The sequence below is a fragment of the Arvicola amphibius genome, chromosome 4, assembly GCF_903992535.2.
Source record: "Arvicola amphibius chromosome 4, mArvAmp1.2, whole genome shotgun sequence".
In the NCBI taxonomy this organism is placed as follows: Eukaryota; Metazoa; Chordata; class Mammalia; order Rodentia; family Cricetidae; genus Arvicola; species Arvicola amphibius.
This window is the reverse complement of record NC_052050.1, coordinates 24,245,920-24,270,555: the sequence shown is the minus strand read 5'-3', so window position 1 is coordinate 24,270,555 and position 24,636 is coordinate 24,245,920. Positions and strand designations below refer to the sequence as shown.

The following is a 24,636-nucleotide window of genomic DNA, read 5'->3' as shown; positions in this document are numbered from 1 at the left end:
CATCTTTCTCATTCCTAGTTTCCCTCTGATGATATCATGTAGCTGCAACCCTCTGTTATCTCACGCTGCTTAAGTGACGCTTGAGAAGAGAACCAAGGCGAAGTGGACCCGTGAAAAGGAGCCTTTGTTCACCTGGTGCCTTGCCCAGCCCCTGGGCTTCTCACTCATCCAGGAGCGCGGCTCCTTCTGAAGGTGGCAGTTGGAATTCTGACTGTGAACAGGGCCTCTTTTCTTTCCCAGGCTCCTCTGGGAAGGAGCACAAGTGAGCCAGAGTGGTTCACTTGAGAACCAGAGATCTCCCCTTGTAGTAAATGCCCCCCCTTGCATTCACTACAGAGGGGCCCTGTTGCTGACTAGAGAAAGGCTAGAGGAGAAGGAGGCAGTGTGGTGAGCTGTGCAGAGGATGAGAGAGAGCAGGGCAGGAAGATGGGAGATGGCTGAAAAAGCCAGCAGGAGGCTTACTGAGGATATCTGGAAGGGAGAATGACTTGTCCAGTGTGGGGAGGACCCCGAGAAAGTGTCTCTGTCCTGTGTTGTCACTGTGGACACCAGCTGTGATATAGATGTCAGCATGTCTGATTGTTGTTACTTCAGCCGTCAGTCAGGGCACGTATGAGAGACAACAAAGTAGAACTAGGAGATTCGAGTCAAAAGACAAGGCCCTTGAGCTGGGGATGTGACTTATTAGTATGGTGCTTGCCTAATATTGCTGAGGACCAGGGTTCAGTTCCCAGCACCACATATTCCCACAGAAACACAAAGGCTGGCCTGGGGATATAGTTCAGGTGACAGGGCTTGCCTTGCTTGCAGGAAGCTCTGGGTTCAATTGCCACCACTGAGTTCACTGGGCATAGTGATGCAGCCCTGTCATCCTGGAACTCAGGTAGATTGATACAGGAGGAGCAGAAGATTAAGGTCAGCCTCAGCAACATATTGAGTTTAGACAAACCTAGGCTCCATGGAACCATGTGTCAGGGAAGATGGTCTAGATCTGTCAGGCACATACTTTGTCTTTGTTTTTCCTCTGATTTATCTGTGTGTGTGTGTGTGTGTGTGTGTGTGTGTGTGTGTGTGTGTGTGTGTGTGACAGGGTTTCTCTGTAGCTTTGGATCCTGTCCTGGAACAGGAACTAGCTCTTGTAGACCAGGCTGGCTTTAAACTCACAGAAATCCTCTTGCCTCTGGTTCCCAAGAGCTGGGATTAAAGGCGTGCACCACTACGTGCCTGGTTTATCTTTCATCTTTTAAATAATTTTTTAATATTTGTTTGTTTATTTATTTATTTATTCATTCATTTATTTATTTATTTATTTATTTATTTATTTATTTATTTATTTATTATGTATACAATGTATACATGTATGTCTGCAGGCCAGAAGAGGGCACCAGACCTCATTACAGATGGTTGTGAGCCACCATGTGGTTGCTGGGAATTGAACTCAGGACCTTTGGAAGAGCAGGCAATGCTCTTAACCACTTAGCCATCTCTCCAGCCCTTAAATAATTTTTTAATTTGTGTGTATGTTTGTCTGTCTGTCTATGTGAGGATATGTGCACCTGAATGTAGGTGACCTCAGAAACCAGAAGAAGAAACTGGAGGATTCCCCTAGAGCTGGAGTTCCTGTGGTTGTAAGCCACTTGACTGGGCGTTAAGAACAAAGCCTAGGTCCTATGCAATAGTGCATGCTCCTAACCACTGAGCCGTATTCTAGCCCTGCCTTTCATCCTGTATTACATGGCTGTATAGCCTTCTCTCACCCACAGTTCCCCAATCACCACTGCCTTGTGTGGCTTAGTTCTTTGGTGCCTTAGGTAAGCTTCGTTTAAGTGAGAGTTTAGACTTGAATGGCTTGGGTCAGGTACACTGGACAAATAGTAGGATTCTTTAGAAGGGGAGGGTCCAGCTTTTGTTTCCTCAAGCAGAAAGAGAAATGGAGAGGATGGGATGTCCCTTAGGGTCCAAACTGCACCCCTCTTGTACAGTTCCTTTTGAATGAATTGCCTTCTGGCCTCTTGGGGAAAGGAAGTAGCCAAGCTCCTGTAGTCTTTGAGTCAACTCTTTGGGAACTGGAACATGGGACGTGTCCTGAAGGAACTCTGACCTCTCTATGGTGGTGTCATTCACAGTCCCAAGGATAAGCAGGTGGGGGGCTAAGTTCTCCATCTTGAGTTTCAGAATCCATTTGTCCTTGGTCTTCAGTTAAGGAGGAAGACTTCGGAGCCTCCACTTCTTCGAGACTGGGCTCTGGAGCTGACTTGGCTCCGGGCTCAAGTCCCAAAGGTCCTTGTTCTCTGACACCTTCCAGAAGAAAAACACTGGGTGGCTTGCTCACTTCTGGGCGGACGCTCTTGCTCGCTGGAACAAAGCTCTCCAGAGGTCTGTGTACGGAGAGGCAGAGTGATTTCTCAAGAGCAGCAGGGACATCTGTGTGGGTTGTCGGTAAAGCCAGGAGGCCAGATTCATCAGTTAGGGCTCTGGTTTCCTCCCATGGACAGATATCTGCCATGGTCCCCTTGATTGTATTTCCTTCTGGGTCTGTGACTTCCCATTGACATAGTTCTGCTGGCCTTTTCCCTGGGCTGCTTGCTCCATGGGGGCTGACCTTACAGTGGTCTGTGTCCAGGGTGTCTGCCTCAGGGAAGAGCTCTGCTGACTCTGAACCTTCCAAGGGGTAGACTGTCTCTGCTGCTTCTAAAAAGCGTCCTTCAGCCCCTCCAGCCCCCCATGACTCTCCTTCCTGCCCCTGGTCCAGTGTCCCCTCCACCACTGCTCCTGAACTTGTTTCCCAAGGGCAGAACTCTGCTTTCTTAGCAGAGGGAACCTCTTCTACTTCCCAAGGACACACTTTTGCCACCCTGGACCCCACAGAGCCCACTTTCTCAGAACCGCCTTTGCTTCCATCGGAAGCACCTGTGGCTGGTTGCACCCCAAAGTCCTGACTCTCCCTGGGACACATAGCTTCCTGCTTCCCAAGGCTGCTGATCTGTGGTGTTTTCTGATCTGCCACCCTTTTGTGCTCTGGTTTTTCAGGGACCCTTTCTTGTTCCTCTTGAGAGTCCTCCTTTTTATCCAGTCCTGTTGTCTGTGGCTCCATAATTCTCCCAGTCACCTTCCAGGGACAGAGCTCAACCTTGGCGTCACTGTCAGATTCATTCTGTTCTGGGATAGGAGCATCCCATGGGCACACCTCAGCAACCCTCCTGCCAGCACTGACCGGTGTCTGGGGGCTGGCTGGCTCCTTGCTTGCTCCTCCCACATCCACCAGGAACTGAGATGTCAAAGCTGCAGCTTTTCCCTGGATTGTGTGCTCTGGGAGGGAACCCGTCTCTGGACCTTCCCTCGGGACTCCCACATCTGTCGCCCTGTCACTTGCTTCCGAGGACTGCCCCTCTGCGACCTGATGGCTGATGCTGCTGGGCAAGCCTGAGACCTCAGTGACCTGGGCTGCCGCCTTTTCCAGATCCTTTGGCCCTTCCTCTGCTGGCTCACTCTCTGTCTCTCGCTCCAGGCCTTTCACCCTGGTTCCCGCATTCACATCCCAGGGACACATCTTGGCTTTTTCACTGACAAGAACTTCCTCTACTTCCCAGGGACACACCTCTCTTGGCCTGGAGATCACACCGTCCTGGAGCCCATCTTTTGGTTTCTCGGTGCTCAGAGTGTCTGGCTGCTGACAGGAGTCCCCTGGGCCCACACTGTCCCACGGACAGACCGCCTCCTTCTCCAGGCCTGGCCTCTCTGACTTATTTGGAGTAGTAGCCGCTATCTGCCTGGGACCAGAATCTGCAGAAGTCTGGCCTGTGTCATTCAGAGAGATCCCAGAGGCTCCAGCTCCCACAGTCCTCTCCTCTCTGGCACCAGCACCCACTTCCCAGGGACAGATTTTGGCCTTCTCAGCGGTCAGGCTCTCCTCCATGTCCCATGGGCAGATCTCAGCAGCTTTGCCTCCCATACTGCCTTGCCTCTGGAGAATGGCTTGGGGTTTCTCTGTGTCTTTTTGTGGGGTGCTACCAAGATCCGTACTCTCCCAGGGGCAGATTGCTTCCTGCTTTTGGATCTGCCTCCCAGTCTTTTCCCATGTTTGGATTCTTGCTTTTCCAGGTATTTTTCCCCCGTCTTTTTGAAATTCTCCTCTTTTTGGTGTGTGTTCTGATGTCCTGTCCCCGGTTCTTCCATCCACTTCCCAGGGACAGATTTCTGCTGTTGAAGGCTTTGCCTGATTTTCTTCTGACTTGAGCTCTTCCCGGTGACACACTTGCAAGGCCTGGCTGGCCCCACTGCTTAGGAACTGCCCACCAGCCTTGGAGGAGAAGCCGTCTGGATGCGGGCTGGACTGCTCAGGGGCTGCGTCCTCCCAGGGGCACACCGACTCCTGCCCTGGATGGACTATAGCCTTTGCCCTCACAGTTTGCTCCCCCATCTCTCCGAAGTACCCCTTTCTGGGGGCGGTCTTCCCATCCCCTCCCTGATTCAGTGTGTCTGTGCCTGCTCCCAGTTCCCAGGGGCAGACCTCGACTTTCTTCTCATTAGAGGACTCCCATGGGCAGACCTCTGCAATACCACTACCCGAACTCCCTGAGCCTCCTGGGGCTTGAAATGAGACTGCTGAGGGACCCCGAAAATCGGTACTTTCCCAAGGACAGAGAGACACCAGGTCTCTGCCCAGATTCTGTTCTCTCAAGAGAGTTGCCTTCTTGGGGGATTTCTGCCTTTCTTCAGGGAGTTCCTTCACTCTCTGGGCCAATATCCCCTCCCCTATATCACTCAGTTCCCAGGGGCACAGCTCAGCCTTGGCAGCCTCAAGTGGAAGACCCTCTGGACTGCCCACTATTACAGACTTGCCCTGGGTTCTGTCAGAATCCCGATGGGCCAACTGAGGAGACAGACCTCTAGGGTCAGCATTTTCCCAAGGACACACTGCCTCCTGGCTTCGGATCAGCCTCTCTGGCTTTCTCCCAGTAATGGCTCCCACACCCCTGGGCTCTGATTCCTCTGAGGCTTTCTCCTTCTCTTCCCAGGAGCTACTTAGAACTTGTATTGATGGCATCTTCTCAAGGTTTCCTTCAGTCCCCTCCCAGGGGCAGTCTGTGGCCTTGTTGCTACTCTCTGACTGGGACATTCCTGAGTGAGGTACTTCCCAGGGGCAGACCTCTGCCACCCTGTGGTCAGGACTGCCTAGGGGCTGGAGGGCAGTATTGGGTGCCTCTTGTTCACCCACAGAGGATTCCTTCGCTTGTTCAGCATTTTTGTCCCCAAAAACTTGCCTCAGTGTAGCAAGCCCTAGCTTACCGGTTCTCTCAACTCTTTGCTCCCCTGGGCCCTGTGACGTCCTGCTGTTTCTATCGTCCTGTCCTCTGCTGCCCTCTCTGTGACAGCCATGGAGCATTTTGCTGGTGTGAGCATTCTGTTGGTTCTGGAGGGACTCCTCATCTTCACAGGGGCTGAGGGCAGCCTGTTTGCTCACTGCCTTGGGCCAGCCTAGCCTGGGAGATCGGGGTGGAGCCCCCATGCTCACCCCTGTAGGCTTTCCCTTCTCAGTCTCAGGGCTGTCCTCCCCACCCTCTTTCTCTTTGTAGGTGCTCCTAGAACGGGTTAGAGCTTTGATGGCCAGGCCCAGGCTGCGCACAGAGCCCTGCTGCAGGGGGGTTTTGAGGCTGTGGGATTTTGAGAAGACCTTGGGCTTGTCCTCATCCACACCATCGCTTTCCCCCTGGCTGTGTCCATCCTCGGCGGGCCTCTCGCTCTCCCCAGCCCCCCGTTTTTCCACTGCTACAGAGAGGGCCCTCCAGATCCTGGTTCGAGCTGAGGCAGGTAGGTGGCTGCTGTGCTCTGACCCCGTGGGACCTTCCTGGACCACATTTTCTTTCTTGCCTGGCAGTTCTGCGTTCTCCCAGGGGCAGATGAAAGTGAGTAGGGGAGGGCTTTGGGGGGACAGTGGGATTGGTGCCAGGACAGGGGTAGAGGTTGGGGCCAGGGTTGGCAACAGAACAGGAGCCAACGTGGAGGTTGGAGTGGGAGACAACATTCTTGGCTCTCCCAGGCAGGCCCCAGACAGAGCCAAGATGGGTGTGGAGACCTGGTGCCGGATGGGTGGGTGAGGTAGCCTTCTCCCAGCCTCCTCCTGAGGCCTCCCCGGGGTATGAGAACTGTCGAGGCTGCTGCACTTGGCAGGGGATGGCGGAGCTGACAGAGGAGCCCTTAGAGGCCTCTCCAACCTCCTGGCAGATGGCCTGCGTGCTGGGCTCAGCGCTGGGCTCAGAGCTGGACTCACTGTGACTGCCTCAGCTTTCTTTCTCTCCTCTCTCTCTTTTGCTTGTAGATAGGTTTCCTCCAGGTAGGCCTGACTGGCCACAAGCAGAGCCCTTTCCCTGGAGCCAGCCACAACACTAAGTGACTTCTGCAGGGAAATGGGCCTGGCTCTGGGGAGCCTTTCTCCTACCGTCAGGTTGTGAGCACTGGCTGACCTGAAGCCCAGGGCTGGGGGCCCCTCTGCTTGGCCCTCTGATGGCGAGGCCTTCTTGGACAGGGTCCTCCTCAGTGTGGAGTTAAGGAGGGGTGTGTTATGCTCCCTGTGGTGGTCATACGTGCTGCGGGTCTTGCGCAGAGCTGGTGGCTTCTCAGTTTCTTGAAGGCTGGAGCTGAGAAGCCGGCGTCGAGAAGAGCCTGGCAGGCTGCTGTGGCCTGGAGAGCCGGAGTCCCGGGAGTGCTGCCTAGCCAGGGCCTCTGGGAACTCAGCCAGGTACCTCATGAAAGAGCGCCCCAGTCCCTGGCGGCTCTGCTTCTTGGGCAGGTGGGGGTTGTTGGTGGTCATCTCCTTGGTCTTGCAGACCTCCAGCTGGGCATAGAGCTTCTTCAGCTCATCCTGCAAGGAAGGGGCGGGGCAGTAGAGCCACCTCTGAGAGACGGAGCCTGCCCCCCACCAACAGTGCTGCTCTCTTCCTTGGGGCCTCGCTTCTCCCGGAAGCTGCCCCCTTTCCTGTTCCTAAAATGCAGAATTCACCACTCCACTCCTGTGAGACCAGAGCCAAGTTGGTTCTGAGTTGGATCCACTCAGCCTTGAGGGTTCAGAGTGCCCTCACTTCTTTGGAGCACAGTGATCTGGGAAATGACCAGCCTGTAGCTCAGGGTACGGCTGACTTTAAGATTGCTGACTCACGTGTATCTCGAAGCTATTGTATTGACCTCTCTGGGCCTCTGCATCTTCTTCAGTTTTGGGGTTTTGTTGTCGTGGTGGTGGTAGTGGTTGTTTGGGGAGAAATTCAGAGCAGAAAAGGTTTCATGGACACTGACATGTAAGGGTCTCCATCTACTAGTTCCGTCAACCTCCTCAAATGTGCTAAGGAGTGGACACAGGTTACATGTAGATGTAGAGGTGCCCGGTGTGGTGGTGCACACCCTTAATCCCAGCACTCGGGAGGCAGAGGCAGGCGGATCTCTGAGTTGGAGGCTAGCCTGGTCTTTAAATGAGTTCCAGGACAGCCAGGACTACACAGAGAAACCCTGTCTCAAACAAATAAATGAACAAACCCAAACAACAACAAAATCGAAGAAGGAGCAGAAACACAGGCGTGGGGACACTTTCTAGACCCCACAGCTGACTCTTAGGGTCACTAGCCATCCCATCTTGCTAGGAGCTCAAGGCTTTTCTAGCCTGCCCCACCCCCTGATGAGGACATGGGATTAAGAATGAACTCTTGGCTGGGCCTGGACCTTCAGGGCCTGGGCGTCTGGGTTTTGGGTATTCCTTTCAAGTGGATGGTATGTGATCAGGGAAGGTAATTCTGTGGTTTGTAGTCCCATGGCAGCCCAGCTGTGCTCCCTTGATCAGACCTTAAACACTGATATCAAAGGAACTGGGGTGGGGGAGAGGGACCTACCCGAATATCCCCTGGGTCCAGGCTTCGCTCGCTCCAGGCTGAGGCGATGCTGCTGTTCAGGTAGGAGCCTGAGCGCTGCAGGTCCAGCTCGTCCTCATACACCTCATCCAAGATCTCCTCTCGGGGAGGCGCCCCTGGCTTCCAGAACTAGCCAAGATTGGGGGAGGTATGGGAGACACAATGGCATCCTGCTTACTCCTGTCCTCACCTACTCGGTCTCTACGTCAGAAGTCTTCACCCTTCTCTGATTTGGTATCCAAAGTCTCAGAGAATTGTATTCCCTTTACTCGTCTTTCTTAGGAACCAGCACAGTATCCGTAGGCACGGCCTTCAGCTCTCTAACCTGCTCCCCACATCTTCAGAGTCTACTAGCTGGGCTGAAAGAATGCAAGACATGGTGGCATATGCTTTTAATCCCAGTGCTCAGGAGGCAGAGGCAGGAGGAGCTCTGAGTTCGAGGCCAGCCTGATCTACAGAGCGAGTTCTGGGACAGTGAGGGCTACACAGAGAAACCCTGTCTCAAAACAAAACAAAACAAAACAAAAAACAAAACAACAACAACAAAAAACAACCAACCAACCAAAAACAAAAAACAAACAAACAAACAAAAAACCCAAACACAAAACACAAAACAGAATAAAACAAAACAACCCAAACCAAACAAAATCTTCCTCTATCCCTAGCTCTCTATGTTGTTTGCATGGGAACTAGAAGCAGGGAGTAGCTTCCTTTCTCAGCCAAGTCCTTGCTCAGGATGCTCATTGTTTTTTGATGTGGAGAGGGTACTGAGGTGGCAGGGCCACAGTGTTCTTTTTTTTTTTTTTTTTTTTTTTTTTTTTTTTTTTTTTTGGTTTTTCGAGACAGGGTTTCTCTGCAGCTTTTTTAGAGCCTGTCCTGGAACTAGCTCTTGTAGACCAGGCTGGCCTCGAACTCACAGAGATCTGCCTGCCTCTGCCTCCCGAGTGCTGGGATTAAAGGCGTGCGCCACCACCGCCCGGTGGCCACAGTGTTCTTTACCAAGGGACTGAGGACCTGCCTCACACAGAAGAGGAAAGACCTTACCTTTGGGATGAAGAGCAGAGCCAGCGTGGCCGTGACTGTACTATGGGTATGGAGGAAGAAGAGGAGAAGGGTCCAGTCTGGGTGCAGGGAAGGAACCAGTGCAAACCTAAGGGCCAGATGGGACAGGGTGGTCAGTGCAGGTGGCATCAGCCTGCCTGCCTCACCTCACTAGGTGTCCGTGCCAGCCCAGTCTGGCACTCTGCCAGGAGGACACCCTTCCTACCTTCTCTGGATCAGAGGTGTAATCTCAAGGTTCTCGTTAATTAATTCTGAGAAGACTGCCTAAATGATTTCACCCCACCACTTTTGCTTGTCCGGGTTACAGAACAGAACAGTGCCCAGGACTCTATGGGGAACGGCCCGTAGTTTGCTTCTTCCTCCGCTATAGGGCCAGGTTCTCATAAACACATAGCAGGCCTGCTGCTCTGAAGGCTAAAGGGTAAGGAAGGGGTCAGGGCTCGAGGGAAAAAGCTCAGGGATGACAGGCAGGCAGTTAGGAACCAGACACACTTCCTGTGGGTTGGGTATCTCTCCTGAAGGAGATATGAGATAGAGGAGTGGTGTATGTGCAGCCCTTCTGTACCCTGCTGGGCATCACAGCCGTGCAAGGATCGCTGTTGGATGGACCCCTTCACCAGGAGGTGGGGAACAATGGCGAGGCGGGAGGAGTCTTAGGAAGGGGGCCAGTCCTCACCTGACTGTGTGGAAGACAGTAGAGAGTAGCAGCTCATTGTGCAGGGCGATGCTCATGTAGCGTGGTTCATGGAAGGCTGAGGGGACAGCCCGGGTGGCGTAGCAGAGGAAACTACCCCCACACAGCAGCAGCACTTCCGCTGGGGGGGGGTGTGAGAGGGAGAGAGAGAAGCCCTCACCATTTCAGCAGCCTGCTAACCCTCTCCAAAACCAACTGTGTTGGGCAGCACAGACCCTGGGGAACCAGCTCATGAACAACACGGAGGCAAACAGCCTGGGCCAGCAGCAGGCTGGGCCCAGAAGAAGCAGCTCACCCACAACCATGATGTAGTCCCAGTGGTCATGGTGACAGAGGTAGAAGTGGCGGCCGGTGGGAGTGTGGCCTCGGGTCACCAGAGGCGTGTGTTGGATGCCTGGCTCCAGGACACCAGCTGTCCACACGACCAAGAAACCCAATACCAACAACAGGAGCTGTCCCAGGCGCTGCAGCAGCTGCCCGCTGCTTGGGTGTGGGCCTCGCTGGGCTGTTCGAGACAGAAACAGCTGGAGCACCCTGAGGGAAGTAAGGTACATGTGGGAAGTCGGGAGGACCGAGTGTGAGCCCAGAGTCCTAAGTAGTCTGTCCATTGCTTCCCAGCCCCCCGCATATTTACCTCCCCCCATCTTTCCAAAAGCTACATAGAAGGAGAAGGTCAAGTGATTGAGACTGGGCTAGGGATACAGGGAAAGGACTGGCTTCAAAAAACTTCACTGGGTGAATGAGCTGAGTGGCCAGTGGCGAGGCCGGCAAGGGCCTACCTAGACAGCTTCAGTATAATGGTCCCGTAGACGACGGCAAAACCCAGCAGCCGGACCCAGCGGAGAGCGATGCAGCGGAACACGCTGGGCTTGAAGTACAGGATGAATACCTGACAGCAAGGAGACAGAGACAGCTGCCCTCTGCTATGCTTTCCTCCCCTCTCCATCAGTGTCCTGCGCCTACTAATCTTACCAGCAGCCCCACAGCGGGGGCCTCACACTTCCCTTTCCGCACTGTTGGAGCAGCTTAAGTATCAGGAAGGGGAGGTAGACAACTTGCCTTATTGCACCAGCAAGTCAGAAATTTCTTTATTTTTTTAATTTTATTTATTTATTTATTATGTATACAGTATTCTACCTGTAGAAATGTCTGCAGGCCAGAAGAGGGCGCAAGATCTCATTATAGATGGTTGTTGATGTGGTTGCTGGGAATTGAACTCAGGACCTTTGGAAGAGCAGCCAGTGCTCTTAACCCCTGAACCATCTCTCCAGCCCCCAGAAAATTCTTTTCAATCTGGGTGTCTGCCTCCAGAGCTTACTAGGCCAGCATGCCATTTGTGGGAATAGGTAGAGGGAATTTAACTTTTTTGTTGTTGTTTTTTGAGACAGGGTCTCTCTGTGCAGCCTTGACTGTCCTGGAACTTGCTCTATAGACCAGGCTGGCCTCCAACTCACAGAAATTCACCTGCTTCTGCTTCCTGAATGCCGGGATTAAAGGCATATGCCACTGCCATGCTGGTAGGGGGAATTTAAAGTCACTAAGTCTTCCTAAGAGACAGAAAAGAATTCTGGAGGATGGGGACAGTTTGGGAGTAGGGGATACTAAGAAGTAAGGTCAGCTACTGGTCGCAGACTCACAGGAAAGTAGAGAAGTAAGGATCCAAAAAGGATGGTCTCCAGCAGGAAGATTCCAGATGCCCGGATCCTCTGTAAGCCCAGGGGAGAAAAGTACAAGCAGTGCTCTGAGGACACCAAGCCTGGCCTGCCTGGAGCCCTGGGCTCCTCCAACAGTTCTAGATCCACCCATCCCCACCCCTGTTCACAGCCAGTCTCCAGTCTCACCACAGTATCTACCTATGCTTGCACCAACGGCCCTGCCGGGCTCACACTGAAGGTTACTGGAGCTAGGAAGGGCCTCTGGCATTCCTCTAAGCTTTGGGGCAGACTGCATCTTGGTCTAAAATAAGATTCCTCTTCTTTGCCCAGATAAAACCGATGAACCTTTGAGCCTGGCCCCAGTAACACTTTTTCTGGAAATTCTCTCCAATGCCATCTCCTCCAGAACAACTGGGTCTCTCCTCTGAGCCCCCATGGCGCCTGAAAGCCACTCCCCTCCTTGCCTCTGTCTCATTGCTCCCTCTATGCCTTGGGAATCCAGAGTACTTCTGTTGTAGAGTGCCTATGTAGTAGTTTGCTCTGAGCAGACATTCAACTAGTATTTGTTGAGTTGAATACAATGTTGCAGATGAAGAAACAGATCGAAACAGGTCTAGAACAGTCACTGCCTAATGTCACACATTCAGATGGAGAAGCAAGATTGGCACCCACTCTCCCAAGACTTGGTGCTTTGTTTGAGATGGGTTGGATCTGTGCATAGAAGAGAGATGGGGGCCGTCTTGCCTTGCTCCTGCGGCATCGGTAGGCGACCAGCATACTCAGGAAGACGGCCAGCATGCAGCAGGCCTGGCAGGCCAGCACTGCTGTCCTTAGTGCCAGGGCCTCCTCCACCAGGCATGGCGTGGCATCCAGACAGCTAGTGCAGCCCTCAGGACATGGCTGGCACCTCAGCAGCTTCCCTAAGCTGCCTTGAGGGGACCCGAATTGCCCAGCAGTCTGAGTTGCACTCTCTTCTAACCCTACGAAAGACAAGATGGGTGTAAAGAGAACTTGGCTAGGGATTTCTGAGGTTCTAGCCTTGGGTCCTGAGGGCCACATGCCCTCCTGTAACTTATGGCCCCAGGAATAAGAGGGAAGGGTTGTCTCCCAGTAAGGCACAGTAACAGGAGACACCAGGCTAAGGTTTATTCAGAGGCTAACTTGCCTCATTCCTGTGTGTCAACCCCACAGATATTCCATCCCAACTTTCCTTGGCTAGCAAAACCTCTGCTTAGCCCTCCCCACACTTACGCGCACCCCCAGCACTGCTAGCCCCGTAGAATCCAGGTCGGCAGCGACAGAGATAGCGGCCAAGGACAAAACCCTGACTCTCCAGAGGGACACACTGTGGGGATGACAAATGGCATTTGTTTGTATGATGTTTTTCTCCGAAAGCTTTCCCTGCTGGGAAGAGTTCCCTCCCTCCATGACTTCTGGGTTTACTATAGGAGATTTCACCAGAAGCTTTCTTCGGTTCTTGCCCAGTCACCCACTCCCACCCCCACCTCTGCAAACGTCCCCATTCCCTGCTGTTAGGTCTTTTCAAGGAGTATCCAAGAAAAGAATACAGAATACATAACCAGGATACATAACTCTTTTATTCTGGCTGGCAGTAACGGGAGCCTCATGTCCCATTTCCTGGTGCCTAGCTGTTGCTAGGGCTAGGTACAGGGGGAGGTGAAGACAGGGAGAACTCAGAGCCCAATCACACCTCTTATGTGCCTACCCCCTGCTTCAAAGGGTTCCCACAGCTGCCCCACTTGGCATATAGGTGTCTGGCTAGTTTTATGTCAACTTGACACAAGCTAGAGTTATTGGGAGCAATAAGAGCCTCAACTGAGAAAGTGCCCTCATAAGATCCAGCTGTAGGGCATTTTCTTAATTAGTGATTGATGTAGCCCAGCACACTGTGGGTAGGGCCACCCCTGGGCTTTTGGTCTTGGGTTCTATAAGAAAGATGAGCAAGCCAGTAAGCAGCACCCCTCTATGGTCTCTGCATCAGCTCCCATCTCCAGGATCCTGCCCTGCTAGAGTTTCTACCTTCACTGCTTTTTTTTTTTTTTCCGGTTTTTCGAGACAGGGTTTCTCTGTAGCTTTGGAGCCTGTCCTGGAACTAGCTCTTGTAGACCAGGCTGGTCTCGAACTCACAGAGATCCGCCTGCCTCTGCCTCCCGAGTGCTGGGATTAAAGGCGTGCGCCACCGCCGCCCGGCCCTTCACTGCTTTTGATGATGAATTGTTGTATGGAACTGGGAGAGAAATCAACACTTTCCTCCCCATCATCATGGTGATCCACCACAGCAACAGTAGTTCTAAATCAAGACAGGTAAGCTAGGGACTGGAGCAATAACTCGGTGGTTGAGAGCACCAGCTGTTCTTCTCGAGGACCTGGGTTCAATTCCCAGCACCCACATGGCAGCTTATAACTGTCTGGAACTCCAGTTCCTGGGAATCTGATACCCTCACACCAATGCACATAAGTGATTTTTTTAAAAAAAAAAAAAAAAATCAAGTTGCAAAAAAAAAAAAAAAGACAGATAAGTTAAAAAGATTCCCATGGCCGGGCAGTGGTAGCTTGGGAGGCAGAGGCAGGTGAATCTCTGTGAGTTTGAAGCCAGCCTTCTCTACAGAGAGAGTTCCAGGACAGCCAGGGATACACAGAAAGACCCTGTCTCGAAAAACCAAAAACTAAAAACCAAGCAAAACAATAACAACAAAAAGACCCCTGTGGAGGGGTAACTTTCTCTGTCAGGACGTATCTGGCTTTAACACAGGACTACTTTCCTCAGCGGAAGGCCAGGCTGGTGGGATGCCAAGGTTAGCTCTCTATTCTACCTCTTCCTATTGATGTCTGCTCAGCAGGGAACAAAACATGGCCTCAGAGCCAGGCAGGGTGTTAACCTGAGGTCAGTGGCTGAGAAGAGATCTCTGGGAGGCAAAGGGCTTTGTCTGGGCCTGTGGCTCAGCATTCGTCACCTTCACCAGTCCCAGACCTTTCCAAGCTTTGGTTAGGCTCCTCCTACACCCAACCAGCAATTCTTTTTTTTTTTTTTTTTTTTTTTTCGAGACAGGGTTTCCCTGTAGTTTCTAGAGCCTGTCCTGGAGGTCTAGCTCTTGTAGACCAGGCTGGCCTCGAACTCAGAGATCCGCCTGCCTCTGCCTCCCGAGTGCTGGGATTAAAGGCGTGCGCCACCACCGCCCGGCCCAACCAGCAATTCTGTTGACTTGGGTGATTACCACTGGAGCATCTTCTGTGTGCCCTGAGGAGCTCAGAGCTGTGCTGATGTGGCGCATGCAGCCCAGAAAAGGGAAAGCAGGCAAGGCTCAGAAGTTTCCCTGAAGAGGGACCCTGGAGTGCTGAGTACCAGGTGAGGGCAAACAGGAGGCACATTGAGCTTTCCCGGGCATGCGGAGTAGCTTTCTTGGGAGAGATGGGAGGTATGAGATAGGCTGTACATTAGCCTCTCTGTTATTTCACCTCGACGATCAGTTAGGAGGCTCTTGAAGCCCTGAGAAAACCCGGTGAAAGGGTGGCTTTGTCGACTGCTCCTGGGAGCTGGATTTGGGGGAGGTGGAATCAGGGGAGTGGGACCGGGGCCGGTGAGTGAAAAGGAATGAAGGCAGGCCTCAGTGGACCCATCCTCCTTGCCTGAGTGCTGTTGAGGTCACACAGGTGGGTGTTGGAGTACCAGCCTGGGCCGCTTGCACACTGATTGATGTCCACGCTTTGGAGGTCGATGTCCATCTGCACCTGGCCCCTAGGGCAGCAAATTGGCAGTTAGGCGCCCAGCGGGGGTGCGGAGGCAATCACTACATTATTGGGCAGTGCCGTCTTAGCGCAGGGGCAGGATTGCACACATCCAAGGCAGACCTCCGGTGCCATTAGCCCTGTCTCTGTGGCAACAGTCCCCTCCCACTAGTGTATTCCCCACCTCACCAGTCAGCATCTTATCATTTTCTGATTCTCATCAGTGGGGAGAAGGGATAGGCATGTCAAGACATGCAGGAGCCCGGGGCTCGGGTGATCACCGTGAAGGGATTTTTTTTTCGCCCTTGCCCATTGCATTTACACACAACATATGCAGCCCCGCTGGTTACCACTACTTTCCTTTGCCCAAATCAGGTCTGAACTAATCACAGCGAAGGAGTCTGAGAATGGACGAGCCCGTTGTGACTGAATTGGGAGGGCTCTGGCAAGGAGCCAGGATGCCAGTTTACCGGAGGGGGAGCCCTGCTGGGAACAATGTATGGGGGCAGAGAACTGAGAAAGCAATGCTGGCAGCAGCATGCCTGGCTGCGCTGTGTTCCTTTGCTCCTGCTTCCCCCAGCTGAGCGTAGAGCCAGTTCTTTGAGGAATATCACAAAGTACTGTGGCAGGAGAGATAGGATAATGGGTCTGCTCCGCCAAGAGCCTGGTCACTGGGAGTGACACTGGGGACTCAGCCAACTCCTGTGCAAAAAGGATGTTAGTTCCACGCCCCTGTCCTGGAAAGCCTCCTGAACTGTCCGTGTGGTTCCTCTGAGAAGTCAGGAATATGGATTATTACTGTCATTAAGTTCTCTATCTCTCTTTCTCTTTTTGTTTTGTTTTATTTTGTTTTTTGAGACAGGGTTTCTCTGTGTAGCTCTAGCTGTCCTGGAACTTGCTCTGTAGACCAGTTTGGCCTCAAACTCACAGGGCTCCACCTGCCTCTCTGCCTCCTGAGTGTTGGGATTAAAGGCATGCACCACCACTGCCTGACTATCAGTTTCTCTCATCTCTTCTGTCTATACCTCAGACCTGCGAGCCATGAGAGCCAAGACCTGCCCCTATCCATACCCACCCACCTACACACACATACATATGTTTAATACCCGTGTTTGCCCAAGAGTGAAAGTCTTTTCACTCATTGTTCTCAGCATATAAACAACATCAAGAGATACCCAGGCACATGCCTGTCATCCCAACACTTGGAGAGTAGAGGGAGGAGGACCAGGATTCCAGGTTAGCCTTGGCTACATGAGAAACTGTCTTGGAAAACAAAATAAGCCAGGTGGTGGTGGCTCATGCCTTTAATCCCAGCACTCAGGGGTCAGAAGCAGGTGGGTCTCTGTGATTCTGTGATTCTGAGGTCAGCCTGTTCTATGGTGTGAGTTCCAGGACAGCCAGGTCTGTAACACAAAGAAAAAGCAAAAATAAAAAATAAAAAAAAGAAAAGAAAAAGAAACAAAATAAAGCTGGGCAATGGAGGCACATACTTTTAATTCCAGCACTCAGGAAGTAGTGGCAGGTGGATCTCTATGAGTTCAAGGCCAGCCTGGTCTACAGAGTTCCAGGACAGCCAGTGCTACACAGAGAAACCCTGTCTCAAAAAACCAAAATAAATAAATAAAATAAAGTGAAGACATACAAACAGATGTTCAGATACATATGTATAAATTGACTGGTTCACATACATCACAAACACACCTGAGAATGTTAATAGTATAGGTATGCGCAGCTGAATGCACACACACATCTGTACCCCCTGCAGACACATGTTCTGTACACAGTGCAATAGACTCGTGTCCCCCTCACCCTCACAGATCCATCGAGTCACTTACCTGACTTCTGGGGTGAGGTCTGGCTTGAGACCATAGAATGTGGCTGAGGCTGTGACTAGCCAGCCAGGACGGAGCTGGCCCTCGTGGCATTCCAGGAAGGGAGGAGACAGCTTCACCTGCTGTATGTCCCCCACGTACCCATCGCCTTGTGGCCACTTGGGGCTTTCAAGACTCCTTAGATCATTGGTCAGTACTCGCTTCTGCAGAACAGGGCTGTCCATGTCCTCTTCTGGATCTTCTTCCTGTACCCTGTTCCCAGAGAGGTCCCGGAGGATGGTCTCATCCCCCATCCGGGTGGCCTGCAGGGCCAGCTGAAGGTGGCTGGCCCCTGGTGGAGGGTTAAAGGTCAGTAAAGCCCTGTAGGCTTTTGGATCCCCCTCTACCACACTTCGGACAAGTGCCTGGTACCACTCAATGTCCTCTTCCACACTCGACTCCCGGATGTCGTTGGCTTGTAGAAGCATGTTGAGAAAATTGGCAGCTTGGGCCAGGGTGCCCGCGGCTCTCTGTAGGACTGGGGGGATCCCTACACTGCCTTCTGTTCCATGGACTTCATAACTCTCACTACAATTAGCTCCTGACAGCTGTTGAACATCTCCGGAGTAGAGAAAAGCCAGGGCTGCTTTGGCCCCCTGTGGGGGCTTCCAAGTGGGCCCAGGTCCTGGCTTGGCTTGGGAGGATAGTGGAGGCAGAGAGCGGAAGGACCTTTGGCTCCCCAGAGCCCAGCTGCAGAGGAAACAGCAACTTAGCAGCCCCCAAACAAGAGAAGGTGTGATCACTGCTGTGGTGCCCATTCTTCAGTAGCTCTCATATCCCTGGAATCCAGGCTGCCTGGAGGTTTGGGTGGCTCAGAAGAACGCAGGCAGAGGCTGACGTATAGTCTGTCTCCACACCTCTTTCCCTCCCTCCCTCCCTTCCTCCCTCCCTGCCTATTTCCCTCCCTCTTCTCTCTCATGCTAATACCATCTAGCCTATTTTTCCCCCTTTCTCCAATGTTATCGGTTAGCTTCTGATATAGGTATGATGGCCCCGCCCCCATCACTCAGTCTGCCCCCTCATCTCAAAAGCCTCTTAATCCGGGCATACTACCCTTTTCTCTACCTCTGATCCAGTACCCCCACTCCAGACACATACACCCCACATCTGCTCCAGAGATAAAAGAGGGAAAGGGAGGAGACGGGTTGTTCTCTGAGCTCTGCCTCCCTCCTTCCTCTACCCTTTGCTCCATTAGCAGAGATGGGCAAATCTGGCCTGGAGCACCATAGCAACCACAGATGAATCCATGTCCCTCTCTCCATCCCTCTGCCCCACTTGGCCTCCTGGCAGCAATTGCAATGGGCATAATAAAGGGTTAGCCACGTGTCTGGCAGGGCGCTACTGATGCCTGCCCCTCTCCACCTTTCTGTATCCTAGCATCTCCTGTCCCTTTGTGACAAGGAGCAGCTCTCATTCTCCCCTACCCCCCTTTCTGTTTATTTTGTTGTTTGGTTTTTGAGACAATGTCTCATTCTGTACCCTTGGCTAGCCTGGAACTATGTAGACCAGGCTGGCCTTGAACTCACAGAGATCCGCCTGCCTCTGCCTCTGAGTGCTGGGATGAAAGGCAACTCTTCCCATTTTTAAAGTTTGCCTGGTGTCCCAGGAGGCCAGAAGAGTGTCAGAGCCCCTGGAACTGGAGTTACGAATGGGTGTGAGCTGACTGGGGTAGGTCCTCTGGAAGAACAGTCAGTGCTCTTAGCTGCTGAGCCACCTCTCCAGCCTCAGGCTGTCAGGTTTTGACCACAAGCATCTTTACCTATTCAGCCATCTTGCCAGAATTCCAAAGATTCAAGGAGAAAGACCACTGACCCAAATCATCATGACCAAGCTAACTAAAGCAAGCAATGTTTAAAAATTTGTACGCACAGGTTGTCTCCCCTTAAAAGTGGGGTTCAAGAGATTAACATTTTTTTTTTTTTTGGTTTTTCGAGACAGGGTTTCTCTGCAGCTTTAGAACCTGTCCTGGAGCTAGCTCTTGTAGACCAGGCTGGTCTCGAACTCACAGAGATCCGCCTGCTTCTGCCTCCCGAGTGCTGGGAATAAAGGCGTGCACCACCACCGCCGCCAGGCTTAAGAGATTAACATTTTAAGACAAGGTTTTTTATAGCTCAGGGATAGGAGTTTTCCAAATGTGGGGTTATAGAAGCCGAACATACAAAGTGGTGTTGGCACATTCCTTTAATCCTAGCACTTGGGAGGCAGAGGCAGGCAGATCTCTGTGAGTTCAAGGCCAGCCTGGTCTACAGAGCAAGTTCCAGGACAGAAAAACCCTGTCTTGAAAAACAAACAAACAAACAGCAGAACATAAGCAGAAAAAAGTAGTCCTAGCACCTCTGTAAAACAGAGGCACAGTTGCTGTTTCCCCGAACAGGCAGTACACGGTCATGTGTAGTTAAGGTTACAGGTGGGGGCATAGCCCAACCCTTGAGAAACAAAGGTTTAATCATAAATGAGGGGCTGGAGAGATGGCTCAGCAGTTAAGAGCACTGGCTGCTTTTCCAGAGGTCCTGAGTTCAATTCCCAGAAACCACATGGTGGCCGGGCGGTGGTGGCGCACGCCTTTAATCGCAGCACTAGGGAGGCAGAGGCAGGCGGATCTCTGTGAGTTCGAGGCCAGCCTGGTCTACAAGAGCTAGTTCCAGGACAGGCTCCAAAGCCACAGAGAAACTCTGTCTCGAAAAACCAAAAAAAAAAAAAAAAAAAATATGGTTAACTTTTGGGGCTGGAGAGATGGCTCAGAGGTTAAGAGCATTACCTGCTCTTCCAAAAGTCCTGAGTTCAATTCCCAGCAACCACATGGTGGCTCACAACCATCTGTAATGGGGTCTGGTGCCCTCTTCTGGCCTGCAGGCATACACACAGACAGAATATTGTATACATAATAAATAAATAAATATTTAAAAAAAAAAAAAAAAAAGAAACCACATGGTGGCTCACAACCATCTGTAATGAGATCTAGTGCCCTCTTCTGGCTTGCAGGCATACATGCAGACAGAACACTGTATATAAAATAAAATCTTTAAAAAAAATCATAAATGAGAATGAACCTAGTAGTCTTTAATAAGATGGCTTTTAAGTCCAAGATGGAGGCAGGCTGGTTCATTTTAAAGTTTTGCTAGGTATGGTGGTAATTGCCTTTAATCCCAGCACTTGGGAGGCAGAGGCAGGCAGATCTCTGTGAGTTTGAGGCCGGCCTGATCTACGTAGAGAGACCCAGTCTCAAAACAAACAAACAAACAGATAAATAAACAAACAAAGTCTCACTATTATCTTTCCTGTACCTCTCTGTGTTGAAGATGTTTATGCAGGGAGCAAAGGTCAGCAGTAGGTATCTCCCTCAATCTTTCTTTACCTAATTTTTTTGAAAGTCACCGAACCCGGAACTCAGCAAGGCCAGCTGGCCAGACAGCCCCAGAGCTCCTTCTGTTTCTCTCGGTGTCTGCACCTGGCTTTTCCCATGAGTCCCAGGGACGGGAACCTAGGTCTGCGTGACTACACAGCAAACACTAGCAATGGAGACATCTCCGCAGTGCCCTACCTGATTTGCTTTTACATTTGTTTATGTATTAGAGAGTGGGACATGTATCTGCTACAGCATATCACATGTGTGGGGGTCAGAAGAAAGTTGTGGGAGTCGGTTTTCTCCTTCTGCCCTGTATGGACTGGCATTTGAACTCAGGTTGACAGACTTGGTGGCAAGTGTCTTTACCTGCTGAGCCTTCTTGCTAACCCTGTACACAACCCTGTATATGTTTGTGTATGCTTGTGTATATATTCATGTTCACTCTATAGCCCAAGCTGGCACTAAACTTACAGTGATTCTTCTGCCTCAACTTTCTGAGTCCTGGGATTACAGGTGTGAGCCACCAAGTCAGTTTTCCCTGTTTTATACTTCATATGCTCCCCCCTAAAATTTTTTAAAATCATCACACTCACTTATTTCTTTTTGGTTTTTTGTTTTTGTTTTGTTCTTTGAGACAGGATTTCTCTAGTTTTGGAGCCTGTCCTGGAACTCGCTCTGTAGACCAGGCTGGTCTCGAACTCGCCTCTGCCTCTCAAGTGCTGGGATTAAAAGTGTGTGTCACCAAACCCAGCACTATTATTAGTTTTGAAGTGGACCTTGCTATGTTTCCCAGGCTGGTTTTGAACCCTTGGACTCAAATGATCTTACTGTTTCAGCAGGAACACCAATGCATGGATGGTCATATATCTCCAAGTCATGATATAGTTAGAAATAAATGAAATACAGCATTTAGAGGGACAGGGACAATGTCTTTGAACATTGTCAAAGGATTAAGTAAACCTCAGAATTCTTAGAGGGTCTCTAAATCATTCTTCTTAAACCTTTTTCTTTTTTTTTTTTTTTTTTTGGTTTTTCGAGACAGGGTTTCTCTGTGGCTTTGGAGCCTGTCCTGGAACTAGCTCTTGTAGACCAGGCTGGTCTCGAACTCACAGAGATCCGCCTGCCTCTGCCTCCCGAGTGCTGGGATTAAAGGCGTGCGCCACCACCGCCCGGCACCTTTTTCTTTTTTTTGGTTTTTTCGAGACAGGGTTTCCCTGTAGTTTCTAGAGCCTGTCCTGGAACTAGCTCTTGTAGACTAGGCTGGCCTCGAGCTCAGAGATCCACCTGCCTCTGCCTCCCGAGTGCTGGGATTAAAGGCGTGCGCCACCACCGCCCGGCCTTTCTTAAACCTTTTTCAATAAAGTGCTAAGATTCTACACCTGTAGGACACACACCCCAGTCTCAATTTATAGTTTAGGTTGGCATAAAACTCACAATTCTCCTGTCTCAGCTCTGTAAATGCTGGAGTTACAGGCATGTGCCACCCTCTCAAGTGTATAAGAATCTCTTTTACAGCCTTTAATGAAAGAGACGTGAAGGTGTGATGCTTGCTTTTAATGTCAACATGCCCCAAATTAGAATCACCTGAGCGGGGAGCCTCACCTAAGTCATTGTCCTGGTTGCCTTCATTGCTGTGGGGAAACCAACCCCACCCAGAAGGAAGATTATTATTATTATTTTTTTTTTTTTTGGTTTTTCGAGACAGGGTTTCTCTGTGGCTTTGGAGCCTATCCTGGAACTAGCTCTTGTAGACCAGGCTGGTCTCGAACTCACAGAGATCCGCCTGCCTCTGCCTCCCGAGTACTGGGATTAAAGGCGTGCGCCACCACCGCCCGGCAGAAGGAAGATTATTTGCCTTTGGTGCAGTTGGTCTCCTCTTGTGTCGCTAAGTTAATTTCCTCTGTTGTTGCAGCTGCAGCTGTTTCATGGCTGAATTAGAACCAGCATTTCCAGACTTCTATTACTGACTGTGGACCAGCAGATCTTCTGGTTTTGGGTGCCAGATTGGGATTGCTGAGGTACCCAGCTCCATGGACTGAGCCACGATGGGGTTCTCAGCCTCTCAGGTGTGCTACTATTTAGGTATAAGCTTATTTCACAAACTATTTACTGTACATTAAATTTCTTATAAATATAGTCAGCTGGGCGGTGGTGGCACACACCTTTAATCCCACCACTCGGGAGGCAGAGGCAGGAGGATCTCTGTGAGTTCAAGGCCAGCCTGGTCTACAAAGAGGTGGTTCCAGGACAAGCTCCAAAGCTACAGAGAAACCTGTCTCGAAATATATATATATTTCTGACCAGGCATAGAGCCACTCCAAGCTGGGAGGCTTGAAGGCAGGAGGCTCAAGGGTTCCAAGCCAGTCTAGGTTGTATAGGGAGACCTGTCACAAAACAACCAACTTAACTGGAGTCTAAGTCACACAGAGGTTTCTTTCCACTTTATTTGAAAATTTATTTATTTTTGATACAGGATCTCACTATGTATCCCTGGTTGTCCTGAAACTCACCATGTAGACCAGGCTGACATCAAACTCACAGGAGTCTTCCTACTTCTGCCTCCCTCCTGAGTGCCAGTATTAAATTAAAGTTCCTTTTTCATATTTTTCCCAGACGTGGGGTATAGGTCTGGACTATTAAGTAAATAGAAAGAGGTAATATTTCCTTTCTCTATATTTTTTCTTTTTTCATTTGTTCTTGTCCTGGCTCTATCTTACCCGCAGCTGTGCCCTATACCTCTGTAATTTACCCCATGGCTGACCTAAGTAGCTTCTTCTCGGGGCAAAAAGAAAGCATCTGAACAGCAGAGGGCGCTGCAGAGCTATAGTTCTTGCCTTTGTGGAATTATCTCAGGGACCAGAGAGTTTCCCTTAGAGAGCCAGGGATCTTCCAAAGCTGGTTTCTATTTAAGGCAGCAAATGTTCTGGGATCTACAGCACCCAGCTTTCTTCCCCTTTCTCTGTCTCTCTGTCTCTTTCGCGCTCTTTCTCTCCTTTTCTTTTCTTCCCTTCTAGAAATCTGAGTGACAGGAGAAGTGGCTGAGGGGGAGAAAGGATAGAGAAGAAAAACTTTTGTAGCCAGACGGCTAGTTTTAAACTCCACTGCATCTTTTGAGCGGATTGATCATAGCTGAACAACTCACTGTGTATGTCTGTTCGTTTATGAGAGAGGCTGTTGATTCTGTTGTACAGAATTGAGGTGGATTTGAATCAGGGATCTTTCTTTTATGAGACTTAAGATTGCCCAAGGGCCTAGTCCATGTCAGACAGAGTCTTTGACTTTAGAGAGTCAGGGGGACAGAGAACAAACACAGTTTTCTAGAACTTACATTTTAATAGGAGACACAGGCTTTGTTGTTGTTATTGTTTTGTTTTTGTTTTTCTTTTTTAAAAAATATTTAGCCGGGCGGTGGTGGCGCACGCCTTTAATCCCAGCACTCGGGAGGCAGAGGCAGGCGGATCTCTGTGAGTTCGAGGCCAGCCTGGTCTACAAGAGCTAGTTCCAGGACAGGCTCTAAAAAAAAAAAGCTACAGAGAAACCCTGTCTCGAAAAACCAAAAAAAAAAAAAAATTTATTTATTTATTTATTATGTATACAATATTCTGTGTGTATGCCTGCAGGTCCCATTACAGATGGTTGTGAGCCACCATGTGGTTGCTGGTAATTGAACTCAGGACCTTTGGAAGAGCAGGCAATGCTCTTAACCTCTGAGCCATCTCTCCAGCCCCCTTGTTTTTGTTTTTAAAGACAGGGTTTCTCTGTGTAGCTTTGGAGCCTATTCTGTAAACCAGGCTAGCCTCGAACTCACAGAGATCCACCTGCTTCCCAAGTGCTAGGATTAAAGACATGTGCCACCACCACCCGGTGAGATGCAGATTTTTTTAAACATAAATATTATTATTATTTTGTTTTGTGTTTTGAGACATGGTCTCACTATGTATGTAACTCTGGCATCCTGGAACCTACTATGAAGATCGGGTTGGCCTGGAACACACAGAGATCCACTGGCCTCTGCCTTGGAGTGCTGGAATTAAAGGTGCACACTGCCACAACCGGCTATTTATTTTTTAATGTATATGATGGTGTTTTACTTGCATGTGTGTCTCTTTACCATGTGTGAGTCTGGTGCCTGAGGAGGCTGGGAGAGGGCATCTGATCCCATGGGACTGGAATGAGACATTAGTGAGCCATGATACAGGTGGTGGAAATCAAACTGGCATCCACCGGGAAGAGCAGTCAGTGCTCTTAACTGAGCCCTGTCTCCAGCTCCATGATTTAGTTTATTCTGAATCATCTGTGTGTGGGTATGTGCACGCAAAAGCTAAAGGGATGGGATTCCCTGGCACTAGAGTTACAGGTGGCTGGG

The 24,636-nt window shown here is 50.7% G+C and overlaps 1 protein-coding gene across 1 annotated transcript; it reads right to left on the bottom strand.

Moving 5' to 3' along the window:
- Positions 1–1,522: 1,522 nt before the first annotated feature.
- Gpr179 (G protein-coupled receptor 179) lies at positions 1,523–17,762 on the bottom strand. The gene is made up of 12 exons (XM_038325359.1): positions 16,889–17,762; positions 14,955–15,063; positions 12,564–12,651; positions 12,051–12,286; positions 11,289–11,357; positions 10,431–10,540; positions 9,947–10,185; positions 9,634–9,772; positions 8,940–9,045; positions 7,878–8,024; positions 3,938–6,862; positions 1,523–3,889 (listed from the first exon to the last, which is right to left on the bottom strand). The coding sequence occupies exons 1-12, from the start codon at positions 17,680–17,682 to the stop codon at positions 2,117–2,119; spliced, it is 6,735 nt and encodes a 2,244-aa protein (XP_038181287.1). The 5' UTR covers positions 17,683–17,762; the 3' UTR covers positions 1,523–2,116.
- Between the last annotated feature and the right edge of the window lie 6,874 nt (positions 17,763–24,636).